Raw genomic sequence first — 17104 nt, 5'->3', positions numbered from 1 at the left:
AGGAACCCCTTAGAAAGAGATGCAACACTCGTTAGTATTCTGTCAGTCAAGGTCAATATTTCGCGACTCAAGATAATTACGTACACGGCGGGAAGAAGTTGATAACTCGAGATATTCTATTGAAGAAATTTCAACTTAAAATAAAATTACATAAGATTCTAATTTTTTTAATTTTTTCCCGCCAGTTATCATCTTCCTGCCGTGTACGGAACTATACTCGACGAAATACCACTTGGTGACTGAGGTCATAACGCTATCTCCTTTACCCTTGTTAAAACCAACTAAGTGTAAGAGATGGCATTATGACCTCAGTCGCCAGTCGGTATTGCGGCTACTATAAATTCAACAGAGTGAAAAGTTGATGTTTATCTATCACAAAGACAATGAATGCGCAAGTCATGGAAAATTCAATCTTACTGTGACTGTGATAAGATCTAAAGTCGGCCATCGTCGTAGTATTTCTAGGCCTTGTAGCGCGGCTTGGGGCGCGCGCGCAGACAGAGCGCGAGCGCCAGCAGCAGCGCGAGCGCGTGCAGCGCCAGCAGCGCCGCGCCTGCTGCCAGCGGCAGCCGGGCGCCCGTCTGGAAACACACCGTTCACTTATTTTTAAAAGCTTGCGTTGTTTCGTCGTAGAGTTCCTATTGCTTTCTTTGATATACAGTACGTAAAACGCGGGGTTGGTCCCATAGTAAAAGTTGCTCAGTATGACGTAAACATTAATGGGTATCTTTCTTTGCCTTTCGTTCTGATACATACTGTATACCATCAGACTAGCCTAATGGTATCATGCCATCTTCGATCTAGGTATAGGAAATATCATTTCGCTTCTTCGAAGTCATTAGCAAACTTTATTATATACTAATTGAGGCTTTCCATAACAGAAGGGTCTTTATGCTTAAAATGTAATCAGGTACTTTTTATCTGACAACCAAGAGAAATTCTGATATAAAGGATCTTATCCCACATGAAGCATATCCTCCTAAGGCCCAAGGTCCTACCTAAAGTACTTATTCAGTTCGATGAAATTTAAATCATATTCAATTGGAACAGAGTCGCATTTGTTTTGTTTCGTTCAATTTTAAACAACTCTATTCCCTGCACTAAAGGTTTAAATTTCTGTGGCAAATTATAGGTTTTTCATTTGTATGGTTGAGCCTTAGGAGGATAAGGTAAGGACCCTTCTCTGATGGTGCGCCACATTAGTTGAGTCCTGACCTCTAGCGCGTTGATGACTTTAGGCGCGCAGGCGGCCGCATGCAGCCCCGCGGCGCCGCCCGACGCCGCCGGCACGCGCCGCGCCGACGCACAAGATGCTTCGTCCCCGCCTTCCTCAGTTGACTATCGAAAAATATATATGTATTATGTGTTCCGTTCCACGTCGGATATCTTCATTGAGAGAGCAACGCGATCGTTGACCGATAGGTGCCGCTAGCGTCTATGTAGTCGCTCCGCCCCTCGCCGTGACGTAGTTCCGCTTCCTTCCTGCCAACCATTGCTCGCTTCACGCTGCTCGCCGCGGCCATGACATTGTTTCGTCGACCGTCTGACCGATGGTCCGCAAATATTTTTTGCGTATATTTTTGCAGCATGGTGCTTTAACATTTCCGATCCAAAGCTCGGTCGATTAAATAGTGAGATATAGCAGAGATCGCTACTATTAGTCTATTGGCGGTCTCGCGATCGAAGTCATCGAACGGTGCTTTTCGATTCTACCCACTTTTTTCTTGCTAAATTAATTTTCACATCCCATGCTGCTAAAATCGTTACCGTTAACTCGCATTTTCGAGATCGAAGTAGGAAGTGCGTCAGTGGTTTTCGTTAACAAGTGGTAACGCAAGTCGCTCCGCATCGGAGAGGGAACGTGCGGTCATCGTGCCGGCGGCGGCGGGGGCGGCGCCCGGGCGGCGCGGAGGCGGACAGCCTGCGCGCGCCGCTGTCGGGTGCCGCGCTTCGCTGATAAGGAGGTTTGGATTGTCTCGAACCATCCGGTGAGCCAGTTTAATGATATTCTAGTTTTATTGGCGTTCAGAAGTTACTTCGACACTAAAGGACGGTTCTCAGGCAGGTCGTATTGACCTGGGAGTACCTCGTGTCGTTAGTTGCGACGCGACAGGGGCTCAGGGGTTGTCGGCCCCCGCGCGCCGGCGCCGTCGACTTTCTTCTGCTGTCATCCAAAGGTGACTCCGAGACGCCGCGACGCTGCCGGCCGGAGCCCGAGGTGTCGCGGTGCGGGGTCCGCGGGACGCCCACTCCTGTTGCGGACGCTTCCAGTCCGCGAGAGTCCGCACCCGCTCCTCAGTCCGCGCCCGCTCCTGTTGCTGCAGTCGCGGTGCGGACGCTTCCAGTCCACGCCCGCTCCTGTTGCTGCAGTCGCGGTGCGGACGCTTCCAGTCCGCGAGAGCAGTCGCGGTGCGGACGCTTCCAGTCCGCACCCGCTCCTGTTGCTGCAGTCGCGGTGCGGACGCTTCCAGTCCGCGCCAGCTCCAGTTACTGCAGTCGCGGTGCGGACGCTTCCAGTCCGCGCCCGCTCCTGTTGCTGCAGTCGCGGTGCGGACGCTTCCAGTCCGCGCCCGCTCCTGTTGCTGCAGTCGCGGTGCGGAGGCTTCCAGTCCGCGCCCGCTCCTGTTGCTGCAGTCGCGGTGCCGCGGGACTCCAAGAGACGTCACTCGCCCGCTCCTGTGGCTGCGTGCGCTTCCAGTCCGCGGGACTCCGAGAGGCACACGCCCGCTCCTGTTGCTGCGGTCGCGGCGCGTGTGGATAGCGGACCTCTCGATCCCGTCCTGGCGCCAAGGTGAAGGCGGACCGCTTCTGCGTCCCGACTGCTCGAGTGGAAGGAAGGTAAGTTACGTGGAAGCAGTGGAAACGCTACGAGTATAGCGACGATCGCCGCGTTGGCTGCCGTCCGTCATGACGTCGCTCCGTGGTGCCGCACCTACGCGCCGGTGGTGGCCACCACGATGGCGCCGCCGAGGGCAGCAGTGTCGCCGTGATGATGAGTGCAACTACGAACCAGCCATCGGCCCGGCATTGTACAAATTGAAGACATCAAGATAGCCAACATATACAAACCACCATTGGCATCTTGGGCAAATAATGGGCCTCCTCCTTTCCCTCATCCGTGCGTCTACATCGGCGATTTTAACAGTCACCACACGTCATGGCGCTACTCCAGTGACGATGCAAATGGGCTCACTTTGGCACAGTGGGCCGAAACTTCCAACTTATTCCTCGTTTTTGACGCTAAAGAGAGAGGCACTTTCCACTCGGCCCGCTGGAAAAAAGATTATAATCCGGACCTTGTTTTTGTTACTAAGGATGCCGCTGGCAGAGCCCTCCCAACGAACCGGGTCGTACTCAAAGACTTCCCCAATAGTCAGCATAGGCCAGTAATAGTGGATGTAGGCATGAAAATCCCTCTCGTCAACTCTATGCCCCTTCCTCGCTGGAATTTCAGGCGCGCGGATTGGAACGCGTTTGCAAGGCAAATCGAGGCTGGTGTCCGTTTCATCCCACCCGCAGCAGGAAACTACAACCGTTTTATGGGCCTCATACTATCATCTGCTAAACACCACGTGTGCAGAGGTTTCAGGAAGGAGTACATACCAGGCTGGAATAGCGACAGTGAAAAACTGTATAAAACCTACCGGGAAACAGGCGACTGCGCAATTGGCAATGAACTCCTGCAGACTCTGGATGCCAACCGTACTAGCAAGTGGAAAAACACGGTTAACTGTATGGATTTCAAGCGGTCAAGTCGAAAGGCGTGGAATGTTCTTAACAAACTTACGGGGAAAATAACAGCACCACGACAGACCTCTGCTATTCATCCGAACGAAATCGCAAACAGGATGGTATCCATTGCTAGAGCGAAAGGCGTGAAACTGGAGACCAAGAAAGTCAAGAAAAGAATGAAGGAACTTAAGTCGAACCTCGTGGAAGATCCAAATTTAGCAGAACCTTTTACAGCCGAAGAAGTCCAAAGAGCAATTAAAGAGCTTCAGATTGGGAAAGCTGCTGGAGTGGATGGTATTTATAACGAGTTTCTGCTTGGACTGGGCCCCATGGCGATAAAGTGGCTGTCTCTTTTCTTTTCCGATGTTCTCCACTCCAACAAACTCCCCAGAGCCTTTAAAGAATCAAGGGTGATAGCACTGCTTAAACCAGCCAAAAGAGACGACGACCCTTCCAGCTACCGCCCGATTGCTTTACTCAGCAACTGCTATAAACTGTTAGAAAGACTGATATACCGCAGAATAGCTCCTCTTATAGATCGGTTGGTACCGGTTGAACAAGCGGGTTTTAGAGCTGGACGGAGCTGTACGGACCAGGTACTAGCCCTAACAACTCACTTGGAAAACGGTTTCCAGAAAGGGCTAAAGTCTGGGGCTGTATTTGTCGACCTCACCGCTGCTTACGACACCGTCTGGAGGGAGGGGTTACTCTGCAAGCTACTGTTAGCCGTCCCTAACCTGACTATCTTCAAGCTAATCTCCAACATGCTCTCTCAGAGGCGGTTCAACGTGCACTTAGGTTCGGAAGTTAGCGACACCAGAGTGTTAAGCAACGGCCTGCCCCAGGGATCAGTACTGGCACCCATTTTGTTTAACCTGTACATCCACGACCTCCCAAATACCACTGCCAGGAAGTTTATATATGCTGACGATATTTGCCTCGTGAATCAGCACAAAAACTTTAAAAACTTAGAGGTTTCACTAACCGGCGATATGGAGGTGCTAGCTAAATACTTCAGGATATGGCGACTAACACCCAGCACTAGCAAAACAGAGGTATCCTGTTTCCATCTGGCCAATCAACATGCCACGCAGGAGCTTAAGGTGCATTTTGAAGGATCCACACTAAAACATAATTCTTCCCCAAAATACCTGGGAGTCACTCTTGATCGATCCCTTACATATAAACAACATCTTACCGGCACAGCTCGCAAACTCCAGACCCGAAACAACATTCTTCAGAAATTAAGCGGGACTTCTTGGGGAGCAAGTGCCGATGTCCTGAGAACTTCTGCTCTGTCATTGGTGTACTCCACGGCTGAATATTGCGCACCGACATGGTTGGGGAGTGCCCACGCCACCAGAGTAGACGCTGAGCTGAATAGGGCCATGAGACTCATCTCCGGTACGCTACTCTCAACCCCTTCCCACTGGCTTCCAGTGCTTTCTCGGATCGCTCCGCCAGACTTGAGAAGGAAAGAGGCCCTGATGCGAGAAGCGGCAAGGATCCAAAAGAACCCAGCCCTACCAATTCATACGGAGTTTCTGAACCCAGCCAACTGTCGCTTAAAATCTAGGAATGCCTCTTACAGTATCTTTAAGGGCCTTGTCGATAGTTGTTTCAACCTGAAGCGTGAGTGGTCACAGTCGTGGAACTCATTGATGGCGGGAAAGCTGGGCTCCGGAATCACCCCAGGTGCCATAATTAAAGGATCTGACCTCCCAAGACGGCACTGGTGCAACCTTAACAGACTTCGCACTGGCCATGGTCGTTGTGCTTACTACAAACACCGCTGTGGATGGGTGGAATCCCCGGCTTGCATTTGTGGCGAGACTGTACAAACAATTCAGCACATTATAGAGGATTGCCCCATAACGCGTTATGCCAACGGACCTCCTGAAGACCTGATCGTCCTTAACGACGAGGCCACCAAGTGGCTGATTGGACTTAATCTGCATTTATAACTGTTTGTTTTCTGTTTATCATACTATGCCATACGATTAAATAAATCGGCCCGGCGCCTATCGAGCTGGCCGCCACGACGGCGCCTCTCGCCTCACGCACCTGAGCCTGGCTACGGTGGCCGACGCACCAGTGCCTCCCGAGCTGGCCGCCACAATGGCGCCTCTCGCATCACGCACCGACGCGTCCCAAGCCGGCGGTGGCGGCCGCCACAACGGCGCCGCCCGCCACGATGGCACCACCGCCTTGCGCACTGGCGCCTCGAGCTGGCCGCCACGATGGCGCCTCTCGCCTCACACCAGTGCCTCCCGAGCCAGGCGGCGGCCGCCTCACGCACCGGTGCCTCCCGAGCTGGCCGCCACGATGGCGCGTCTCGCCTCACGCACCGGCGCCTCCCGAGCCGGCGGCGGCGGCCGCCACGATGGAGCCGCCCGCCTTACGCGACAGCGCCTCTAGAGCGGGCCGCCACGGTGGGTCCTCGCCTCACGCACCAGCGCCTCCCGAACCAGTGGCGGCCGCCATGATAGCGCCGCCCGGCCTCACGCACCGGTGCCTCCCGAGCCGGCCGCCACGATGGCGCCTCTAGCTTCACGCACCGGCGCCTCCTGAGCGGCGGCGGTTGCCATAATGGCACCGACAATCACGTCGATGCTGTCCACCGATGCTGCAACCACGACGATGTCGTCCCTTGCAATGGCGCCCATGTTCTGTTCGAGAATAGAAGAATACCACCGCGAACTTACCTGCCGCCGATGCTGCCTGCTTATGGGCGCCTCGGTATCAGTTTTGTCCTGTCCACATGGTCCCATTGAGGTACTCAGGCGCCTATAGCTATGGTGCCACAGCACGAACAGACCGCTAAGCTCTTGTTTTCGGTTAAGGAATCCTCCGGCGACGGCAGAAAAGGTTGTAAGGAGCTTCGTCCTGCGTGGCTCGACTGCCCGGAGTTGAAAGCGGTAAGATATGTCGATACTCAGAGGAAAATACGTCGCGTTCCCGGGCTTCATAAAGGTGCTGATCGACGAGGAGCCGTGCCGCTTCGAGGTTCCTACGACTTCTCGAGGCCATGGAGTGATCCAACCGGAGAACAGCTAGCGACAAGGCCCTGTGCGACCGCTCAAAACCGAGGTGAAAGGCATCGAAAAGGTCTGCAGACTTCACATAATTATCTCTGCTTGCCTGCGCTCTCCAGCTTAAGTTCCGTCTTACAAAGTCTTTCTCGTGCGCCAAGCCCATAATAAACAAAATGGGATAAATAAACCCGCTGCGCCTGAACAATCTTGAGTTTCCGGTGCTAAGAGAAAGGGGCCAGGAGGACTCCAACAGTTTACATCTGTCTGTCTTCGACTTTATCGAAACAGTTTTGTTACGCAAGCGCCAAAATCGATTTTAGACTTGATTTCATTAGTTCGATTTCCTTAAAAGCATGCGACCATGCCCCTATACTAGCTCGATATAGGGTGTTTCTTCGCATAAAGCGAATCAGACTATCACGCTCCTAGACATCACGTGGGACACGCGGCACAACACCCCGATTGAAAGTTTTCTTTTTCGCGACATACAGGCCTGCCTTGCTGCCGATTTTCTCGCAGAAATGAGACTCAACGCCTCCTGTTCCGTCTCAAACTCGCAAACTTTAGTTCATGGAGGAAGGTGACACCTTCGCAGTCCTCAGCAACACGAAGCTGCCGAAAGCCTCGCGCCACTTCCTCCCTCATCTTATGCAAGCAGTCCGTTACAATCTCCAATATTGGTAGACAATGTACGAGGTAAGGCCCTTTCAGTGAAGAGTAACCGTTAACGGGCCACATCTGCAGCGCTGACGACAGAAGTGTAAACATACAACCGCACCACTACAGTATACATAAAACGACGGCGACACTACATCCCCTCCGTTACCACGGCTGTCGCAAAAACTGCTGATGCCAGCAGATCGTCTACAGGTCGCGCTGGTTCCTTGCTACTTACCAGGTCGGTACAACCCCCGAGGGCGACGGTTTATCAAGAAGTCACTGCGCGCCCGAGTGGCAGCTACGCCCAGAAGCCGCCGAGACTATCTTCGCCTGATAGGCCTGTTGGCCAGCCTCCGCTTTCGAGAGCACTGTGTCACGGTATTTCTTAACAGACTCTGAACTGCTACCACGTCGCGTCTGGCAGCTGCCGGTGATACGACTTGGTATGGATGTCTCCACCTCCCAGCCTAGTCTGTTTACTGTGACGGCGTGATAAGGAGAGCCTTCACGCAGCTGTGGTAAGCTTGCAATTTACTGGCGGTCCTAGTGAACACAGCATCAGACCGCCCTCTCTTACGAGTCAACGACCTTAAGAATGAGGCGTAGCTCCTGTCAGATAGGACGCTCCAACACCGAGCTGGCGAGATCAGGAGTGACGTCCGCTGTGATGTACCTACTGGCGTGACTGGCGCATGCATGCAACATGCCAAGGGCTAACGCTACGTAGCGAACGAGACGCAACTGTCACTGTCTCACTAATATGGAGGAACCGGGTATTCCCGGTTCCGGTACTATGTTTGTATTGAAAACCAGTAACGGGAGCACTCCCTAGATCGTCCCCTTGTCTAGGACGCCTGTACGCCCACAATGTAGAAATGGTCTTCATGGTGCATCAAAAATAAGATCGACTGCCAGGTACCTCTAATACCCAGTGAAGTAGCGAGCTATCTCAGACATCTATTTCTATTGTCCATGTTAGCTTTCAGAACGATACTTGTTCATAAGCCTGTAACATGTGCTGTATGTAAACCACTATCGGACACTATGCCTTCTTCCAACGCCATTAATAGCGAGACCAGCGCCTCCCAAACCACCAGCTTGGGACGCGAGAAATCTACTTGCCCTAATTTGAATAGCCCTACAACGTTAGGTACGTTAGAAGAAGTACGATAGAAGAGCTGCCGCACATTTGCTGTTAGCATCAGACCGCAGGGTCAATGACCTTAGTCTACTACACTGTAGCCCGGGTAATTGCATAGTTAACTTTCACGCTATTATTTTGTGTCCGAAATTCGGCTCTAAACCAGATAACGTGTCTTACCGACTTGACTCTTAGAAGCTCCGGAATAATGTATAGACCCAGTAAGTAGGTAGTCTGGGTACGTCAACTTGCGAGAATTACACAAATGTTAGGGGACACTGCGCTTATTTATTTCAGCCACAGTCTCATCTAAGCCGGCCTCGCCTACGATTGCTTTCGATCCACGATGTACTTGATAACTAAAGTGGCTGGAAAACTAACTTAAGCCAAAATATCGCTAAGTGTAGCGATATTTTGGCTTAAGTTAATTGGGATCATGACTCGCCGAGATTCTGCGGTTCGGAAGCGATTTCGAATGAGAAATCTCTCAAACCAGTTTAACGTCAGATTCTGGCCTGATTCAGACCTGGGATTACAATTTAAATTCTCAATTTCCTGTAATGTATCATTATAACGAGTCACTGTGATTTCATGGGTTGCAATATGCCGTATATATTTATTCTTTCTCTGAGTTCTATGACAGTAGGTGTAGCCCTAACGCTTGCGCGCCCGCTGACTCGCCACCAGGAGATAATAAACAGGTCTCAATGAAGATATCCGACGTGGAACGGAACACATAATATAAAAATTTTACCTTCCAATAAAATTGGTATTATGTTTCCTTCCACGTCGGATATCTGAGTAATGCCTTCCTGGCAGGCTTCTAGGCTACTTTTATGCCGACGGTACTTCTCCTCAACAATAACATGGCCGCGGCGAGCAGCGTGAAGCGAGCAATGGTTGGCAGGAAGGAAGCGGAACTACGTCACGGCGAGGGGCGGAGCGACTACATAGACGCTAGCGGCACCTATCGGTCAACGATCGCGTTGCTCTCTCAATGAAGATATCCGATGTGGAAGGAAACATAATACCAATTTTATTGGAAGGTAAAATTTTTATATTAAGTTAGTTTTAAAACAGAATAAGGGCCGGTAGAATTCAAAGTTAGTCAGCAAAGAACTATGAAACTGGCCATAAGTACAGTCAAGTATAAAAATATGGGTGCACTCGGTCTCATCATACTCAAAAATGGGTGCATTACATTTGTTATAATTACTTTTCATATATTATAGTTTGATATATCGTTATTTTGAATAACGTAATAAATGGCATACTGCCGTAATACCTAATTAACGGTTTTCATAATGTTATTATTGGTATAATGGTCATACGCATGGTATAATAATATACTCCGCCTGGTACTCCATTCCCGTCTTTTCTAGGTCACCTAACTGACACGCGCCTACGTCATCATGCGACAGCGCTATATGATAATATGCGATAGCGCTATATATAGCGGCCATGTTGTTGTGACGTAGCCCCGTGTCACTCTGGGAATGGAAGACCATGTTTTATTAGACTATGGTCATACGGTATATTTACACTTCGTCTAATAAACATTGCCATAATTATTACATATTTTAAAGCATATTATTTGTTATAACAAGTGACATCACATAATTATTTATGTGGCATAATAGTTGCATGACATAAATGGGTGTTGGGTGGGTTTTGTGTAAGTTGTATGCACCCATATCTTTACACTTGACTGTACAATAAAATTTACCTAATATTTTAGCGCTGACTGACTGACTGATTTAGTTATTTAAGTTTGTCGTTAGCACTAGCTGTGAAGGCGCGGCGTTAGAGGACTCAGAGGCACCGGCCACGTCGCGGAACCACGCTGAGCTCTACTACCCGTATACCACTGTGTTACTACTATAGATAGAGTATATAGCTCACCAAGCAACACGAAGGCGGCACATAGTAGTAAGAGTTAGGGGCAGTCACAGACAGGTCTAAGGCTACATCGTCGGGCTGCGGAGGCGCGGCGTCGGAGGCGCCGGCCTCGGCGCGGGACCACACCGAGCTCTGCCAGTCGCGGGCGCCTTCTGCGCCGCAACATTTAAGCTAAGGAATAAGTGTTATGTAAGTAGTTGTTTATGAAGGATAATATAACAAAAGATTACAAAGCAAAGTAAAACCTTGTTAGGGTTCCGTACCTCAAAAGGAAAAAACGGAACTCTTATAGCAGCGGTCGGCAATAGGCGGCCTGCGAGCCTCCCTGGCTATTTTGTATGTAATATTGACAAACGACAATGTCTGATAAAGTCATAATAATTAACAAAGTGCGGCCCGCGTCAACTTTGTTAACTACTATTTAGCCCTTGGTTGCTAAAAGGTTGCCGACCGCTGCCTTATAGGATCACTCGTGCGTCTGTCTGCCTGTCCGTCTGTCACAGCCCATTTTCTCCAAAAGTACTGGACCAATTATTTTATATTTCAATTCAGACGCAAATAACAGTTCGATTACCCCAATTTGTACAAATGATCTATCATTTCATCAAATTTCCAAGTGCCATTTTTGTATGTAGCTGGAACATAAAAAATGGCTTAGGATGGTATTCTGTCCAATATCTTGGTCCATTGTGTATTTGCGTCTCACATTTCCGTCTCCATACAAAATACTACGACATCCATATTTAGTCGTATTATTTTGTATGGAGACGGCCGCTATATGACACCGCTATCCTAGGAAAACCGAGCTTTTGTAGCGTGAAGTAGCCGATAGGACAGCGCCATCTACTGTGATATAAGACAACTATACCTCGGCCTGAATGGTGTCGAGGAGCTGCGTGGCGGCGCCGTGGCCGTACTCGTTACGGACCGCGTAGTGCAAGCGCTGTGATAACGCCCGCCGGAGCTGGGGCAAGTGCGCCGCGCCCCAGCAAGCCGCTGCCGCCTCCGCCACTCCTGATTATACAAATTTGGATTTTAATATTCACTTGACCAAAGTGAAAGTTTAAGAGCGCTATTACATTTCGGCGTTGAGCGAGTTTAGGTATTTTATGCGCTGCGGCAGGCCGTGCGAGCTCAGTATGCCGATCCCTTCTACCACACTCGCACTACAATGATGGATTAAACATTCTTGATCCTTCGCGAAGCATATTGAAATCAACCATAACAACACTAACTGTGCTTAACTTTTAAAGTCCTAAAACTGTTATTTGGTAAGTACGAAAATACTAAATGCAGTGCAAATGTAAGTGTGTGCAGTGTTCATAAATTAATTTTTCATCTATTTTTGACGATTTTTGACCCCCCCACCCCTCAAATCATCCAAAAATCATGCTTCGGATGACTCTGTTTCCTCCTACGTCATACTACCATCATCCGATGTCCAGACCCCCCCCCCCCCCCCCCTCCCTCCATTTGAAACGACGTAATTTATGAATAGCCCCATACTCGTACTTATGAAGGTATAAGTATTACTCGAAATAAATTATAGGTACTCGCTTATTTACATGTTTCGTCATAGCATTTGGTACCTATAGGTTGTAAAGTTTGTATCAACGAGGGTTTAAAAACGAACTAGTATTGAGGATCTGATGATAATGATGATGATTAAGGTGGTCACGGATACCAATCAACCATGTAGTAACATGATTAGGCTCGTTTGATTCGTCTCAACAAGATCTTTGACACTGAAGATACACAGGGTCTGATGATGGAGCTGGAAGGTGGCCACGGGTACCAGTCTATCATGTAACTAAACCACTTCGTGTTTGGGCTCGTTTGATTCGTCTCAACAAGATCTTTGACACTGAAGATACACAGGGTCTGATGATGGAGCTGGAAGGTGGCCACGGGTACCAGTCTATCGTGTAACTAAACAACTTCGTGTTTGGGCTCGTTTGATTCGTCTCAACAAGATCTTTGACACAAGACAGTACTCAGGGTCTGATGATGGAGCTGGAAGGTGGTCACCATTACCAATCAACCATGCAACTAAACCACATCGTGTTTAGGCTCGTTTGATTCGTCTCAACAAGATCTTTGACACTAGGTGATACACCAAACACGAAGCCCAAACACGATGCCCAAACACGAAGCCCAAACACGTAGCCCAAACACGAAGTGGTTCAGTTACGTGATAGACTGGTACCCGTCGCCACCTTCGAGCTCCATCATCAGACCCTGAGTAGTATCTTGTGTCAAAGATCTTGTTGCGACGAATCAAACGAGCCCAAACACGAAGTGGTTCAGTTACATGGTAGACTGGTACCCGTGGCCACAGTCCAGCTGCATCATCAGACTCTGAGTACTAACTTTTGTCAAAGATCTTGTTGCGACGAATCGAACGAGCCCAAGCACGAAGTGGTTTAGTTGCATGGTTGATTGGTACCGGTGACCACTTTCCGGCTCCATCATCAGACCCTGAGTACTATCTTGTGTCAAAGATCTTGTTGAGACGAATCAAACGAGCCCAAACACGAAGTGGTTTAGTTGCATGGTTGATTGGTACCGGTGACCACATTCCGGCTCCATCATTAGACCTTGAGTACTATCTTGTGTCAAAGATCTTGTTGAGACGAATCAAACGAGCCCAAACACGAAGTGGTTTAGTTGCATGGTTGATTGGTACCGGTGACCACCTTCCGGCTCCATCATCAGACCCTGAGTACTATCTTGTGTCAAAGATCTTGTTGAGATGAATAAAACGAGCCTAAACACGAAGTAGTTTAGTTGCATGGTTGATTGGTACCGGTTACCACCTTCCGGCTCCATCATCAGACCCTGAGTACTATCTTGTGTCAAAGATCTTATTGAGACGAATCAAACGAGCCCAAACACGAAGTGGTTTAGTTGCATGGTTGATTGGTACCGGTGACCACCTTCCGGCTCCATCATCAGACCATGAGTACTATCTTGTGTCAAAGATCTTGTTGAGATGAATAAAACGAGCCTAAACACGAAGTGGTTTAGTTGCATGGTTGATTGGTACCGGTGACCACCTTCCGGCTCCATCATCAGACCCTGAGTACTATCTTGAGTCAAAATTAATACATATAGAATGTCAGGTCGTTTCAAATATTTTTAATCCTGTCCGGTAGTTTATTAAACTGTACCATTATAAATTATAATACTATAAAAACAGTGCTAGGATCAAAGTCTCTCGTTGCGGTTTACACGCACACAGTATAGCGTTTTACACGGCGCCCGCCGCACACAATGATAAAAAATCTCGTTGTCGCCGTTGAAAATGTGCGGAGCCGACCGACACACGTCCTGCCTCTACAAGCTCTGCCGCGGCACTGAGCTGGCGCAGCGCACGTCATCGGTAATATAGAGTAGTTTTCAAAAAATTGCCAAAAAATTATAGTAGAATTTCATAAACACTAATGTATACCAACAGTATAAGCAAACGTTGCAGATTGCTTGAGTATGAAAATGACTTCGATATTAAGTAGATTTTCGTAGGAATTGACACTTGTTTCGGAGAGAAAATTGAGTTCGTTTTACTTTGATTTTCTCTTTCTCAAAGGTGTGTAGGAAAAATATCGTTTGATATGCCTAAAGTACAGGGTATTAGTAATACAAAATAGCCAGGTTTAGCAGAGTAAACTTCTCAACATTTCCAAATAAGAGCTTGCCATTCAGTGCTTCACGGGGTTTTTCGGAAACGACCATCAGAAAAAAAATCATTACTAATTTAATAAGTCCTTTTTCTAATATTTACAACGATATTTAAAAAGATAAGAAGACGCTTTTACTGGAACAAGTACTCATTGTTTCTAATAATGAGCACAAAGTCCTGAATTTCGTCGACTAGTATCATCAATTTTGCGTTATTTCGACTTTTCTTGTAAGAGCGCTCTTAACTTGGCCAAAATTACTATACTCATTACAGGGTGCACATACAGAATGATTTTTAATACATGAATAAACTGAGTAAGGACAACTACAAAATTAAGTGGCACAAGAAAATGATCTGATCTCAGTATACCTATGGAATTTATCAAAAACTGTAAGGGAAAGTTTAGTAAAGTAATCCTATTTCTTTTAAAGATCACACGCTAGAAATCAACCGAGGGGACTAGAAAAATGACATATATAAAAGATTTCCATACAAATGATTGTCTCACTTGCACTCTCTGCATGTTGCAGCCTTTTTCACTTTATTTTTATTGTATTACCAGCATCACTACCTGCTACAGATGTAGTGCATAATTATTCTCCATCGTATTTTCACGGAAAAGTACGAATGTGTCTTGCTATTTCAGTCAGTCTCGGTACAAAAAGTACCGAGTAAGTACCGAGCCGACCGAGGGTAGTGAGGTTGACTGAAATCGCACGACATATACGAACGTTTCCGAGAAAATACGATGAAAAACAATTACGCACTACATTTGTACTCTTACCTGCTCTCTCTTAGATTTATAATATTGAATGAATAGAATACACACCACACAGCGCTAAGAGCGCAAAAGAAGCAGCCAACAGCGATGGGGCATCACGGGCCGCTCCCCACAATGCAGCAATAGCGCCCAACGCTAGCGCTCCGCCCCAGGCCGCCACAGCACAGAGCCCCGCTCGAGCCGCGGCCGCGTCACCGGCGCCGGTCCCGCCGACGCTGGCGGAGGCTCCGCCCTCCCATAGGGCCCAGACGCTCAGCCCGCAGGCTGCTAGGCCTATCACCTGCAAGATGGTGACGTAGTCAAAACATCAAAAAATCGAATTCCCAAGAGTGGTCGAGTTTGAGCATTTTGCCTGTGATATTAAATAATTAATTATTTATTTCAGAGATATTTCAAGACTGTACATTTGTCAAGGTTATTTTTCTGTGAAAGTGTGAAACTATAATAATTGTTACTTTTTCTAATAGCTTTTGGTTTATTTTTCCATAAAAAATATTACAAACTGATTCATGTTAAGTATCGGCGGCATAAAGCTTCCTATGCAAGCACTCGCGTTTCACGGAAAGGCGCAACTACTCCAGGAGTTAAGGAGCATTTCAGTCCAGCAAAGTATAACTTAAAAATAGTTCTGTAAAATTAAACATTCAGAAGTAGATAGCGTAAATTGGCAGAGGTTTATAATTTTGCAATAATATCACATCTCCAAAAGATAACGAGAAAATTGTATTGCAAAGAGTACTTTCGACTAAGCTATTATTCTGCTCTTTTATTTTTAATTTCAAACCTTGCAATCTACTTTTACACCATCATTATTATCCTCTAATTTTAATAGCAAGCCAGAAAAATAAATGCCCTGTGTTTTTAAAGATTGATAAATTATTGCTTTTTTTGGAAATAAACTATCTTTTCCTTATTTTATGGCTTTTATTTCTATAGTATAATTTAAATAATTTTACATTAAACTAACCACATAAAATAGATAGTGTCAAAAGAGGATCATGAAGTTGAAAATGAAATTTTAAATAAATAAAAATAAAAACATACTTTATATATTTTTTCCTTCATATGCATTCATGATTTACATAAACTTAAAACTAGTTATTTGAGTAATACAGTGTTGTCATAGCAAAGTGCATTGTTGGAGCATGTTGCCACCCACACAAACATGCACAACTGGTTTGATAATAGCCCCGGTTGCAACACCTATTTATAGCAGGCGAAAGTGGCCTATCAATCAACTGCTACTATGCATTTTATGCACTCAGATCTCTATTAAAAAAAAAATTTGTGAGCCAGTATGTTATTATTAAGACTTAGTAGGTAAATATAAATTCTAAATACTATTATTTCTAAATTAAACTCGTTATCTGTAAAGTAATAAATTAACATCTTTATTATTTCAAAGATACTGATAAATATATTGAACTCAACTGTACTATAAAATTTCCCTACAAGTTGGTATGTAGCACCCTGTTATGTTTGTTTTTATAGATAATAAACAATGACTGCAGTGGACTACATAATGAGGAGGAAGTGCCCAGGAAGCTTTCCTAATATAGACTTAATGAGGTGCGGGTCGGCGATGCACGCCGCCGGCGCGCAATGCATCTGGATTCTTTCAACGCGCCCTCCGCGATACGCGCTGAGCTATACGACCATAACATAACATCTACTAATTAGTCCCATACAACCATAGTTACTATTACAACATTACTATATCTTACGACACACTTGACTTTTGACACCGTTTTCATTGATAAGTTAAGATTTATTGAGATCTTACCAGGAATACGATGTTAAACAGTATCAGCAAACATTTCATAAGTGAATAGCAGCGCGACATCCCCATGTTGATTCGATGAAATTCAAAACACGAACGGATTACTTGTTTTATTGATTAAATTCGCGAACTGCGTACCATTTACTAATTACGATATAATTGTGTTTATTCAGAGCATTTGTTTAACGATAACGATGCAAATATGTTGCTGTTATAATTGATTGACGTTTGACATTTAATTTTTTCATATGGCTTCATATTATTTGAGTATGGCAGGCTGGCAGCACTAACAAATTTTCCAGAGTTTTCATTATTTATTTTAATAATAGTAATTCAAATAAATTATATTTCATTTTCAGGATCTTATTATCATCGAATAATTATTTAAATTACTTTA

General features: G+C 46.7%; 1 protein-coding gene across 1 annotated transcript; it reads right to left on the bottom strand.

The window, feature by feature from the left end:
* Positions 1–349: 349 nt before the first annotated feature.
* LOC134794207 (tetraspanin-1-like) lies at positions 350–16957 on the bottom strand. Its single transcript, XM_063765953.1, has 6 exons — positions 16711–16957; positions 14976–15207; positions 11336–11481; positions 10471–10638; positions 1216–1338; positions 350–581 (listed from the first exon to the last, which is right to left on the bottom strand). The coding sequence occupies exons 1-6, from the start codon at positions 16774–16776 to the stop codon at positions 462–464; spliced, it is 855 nt and encodes a 284-aa protein (XP_063622023.1). The 5' UTR covers positions 16777–16957; the 3' UTR covers positions 350–461.
* Between the last annotated feature and the right edge of the window lie 147 nt (positions 16958–17104).

This window comes from Cydia splendana, chromosome 10, assembly GCF_910591565.1.
Source record: "Cydia splendana chromosome 10, ilCydSple1.2, whole genome shotgun sequence".
In the NCBI taxonomy this organism is placed as follows: Eukaryota; Metazoa; Arthropoda; class Insecta; order Lepidoptera; family Tortricidae; genus Cydia; species Cydia splendana.
This window is presented reverse-complemented; position numbering and strand designations above follow the sequence as displayed.

Bases quoted from the DNA above. Each gene is read 5' to 3' on its own strand.
- LOC134794207 (XM_063765953.1), bottom strand. From the start codon at position 16,776: ATGGGGATGTCGCGCTGCTATTCACTTATGAAATGTTTGCTGATACTG. The intron at 15,208-16,710 runs GTAAGATCTCAA...ACCATCTTGCAG, and splicing joins TGTTTAACATCGTATTCCTG to GTGATAGGCCTAGCAGCCTG. The intron at 10,639-11,335 runs GTATAGTTGTCT...CTTATTCCTTAG, and splicing joins TCGACACCATTCAGGCCGAG to CTTAAATGTTGCGGCGCAGA.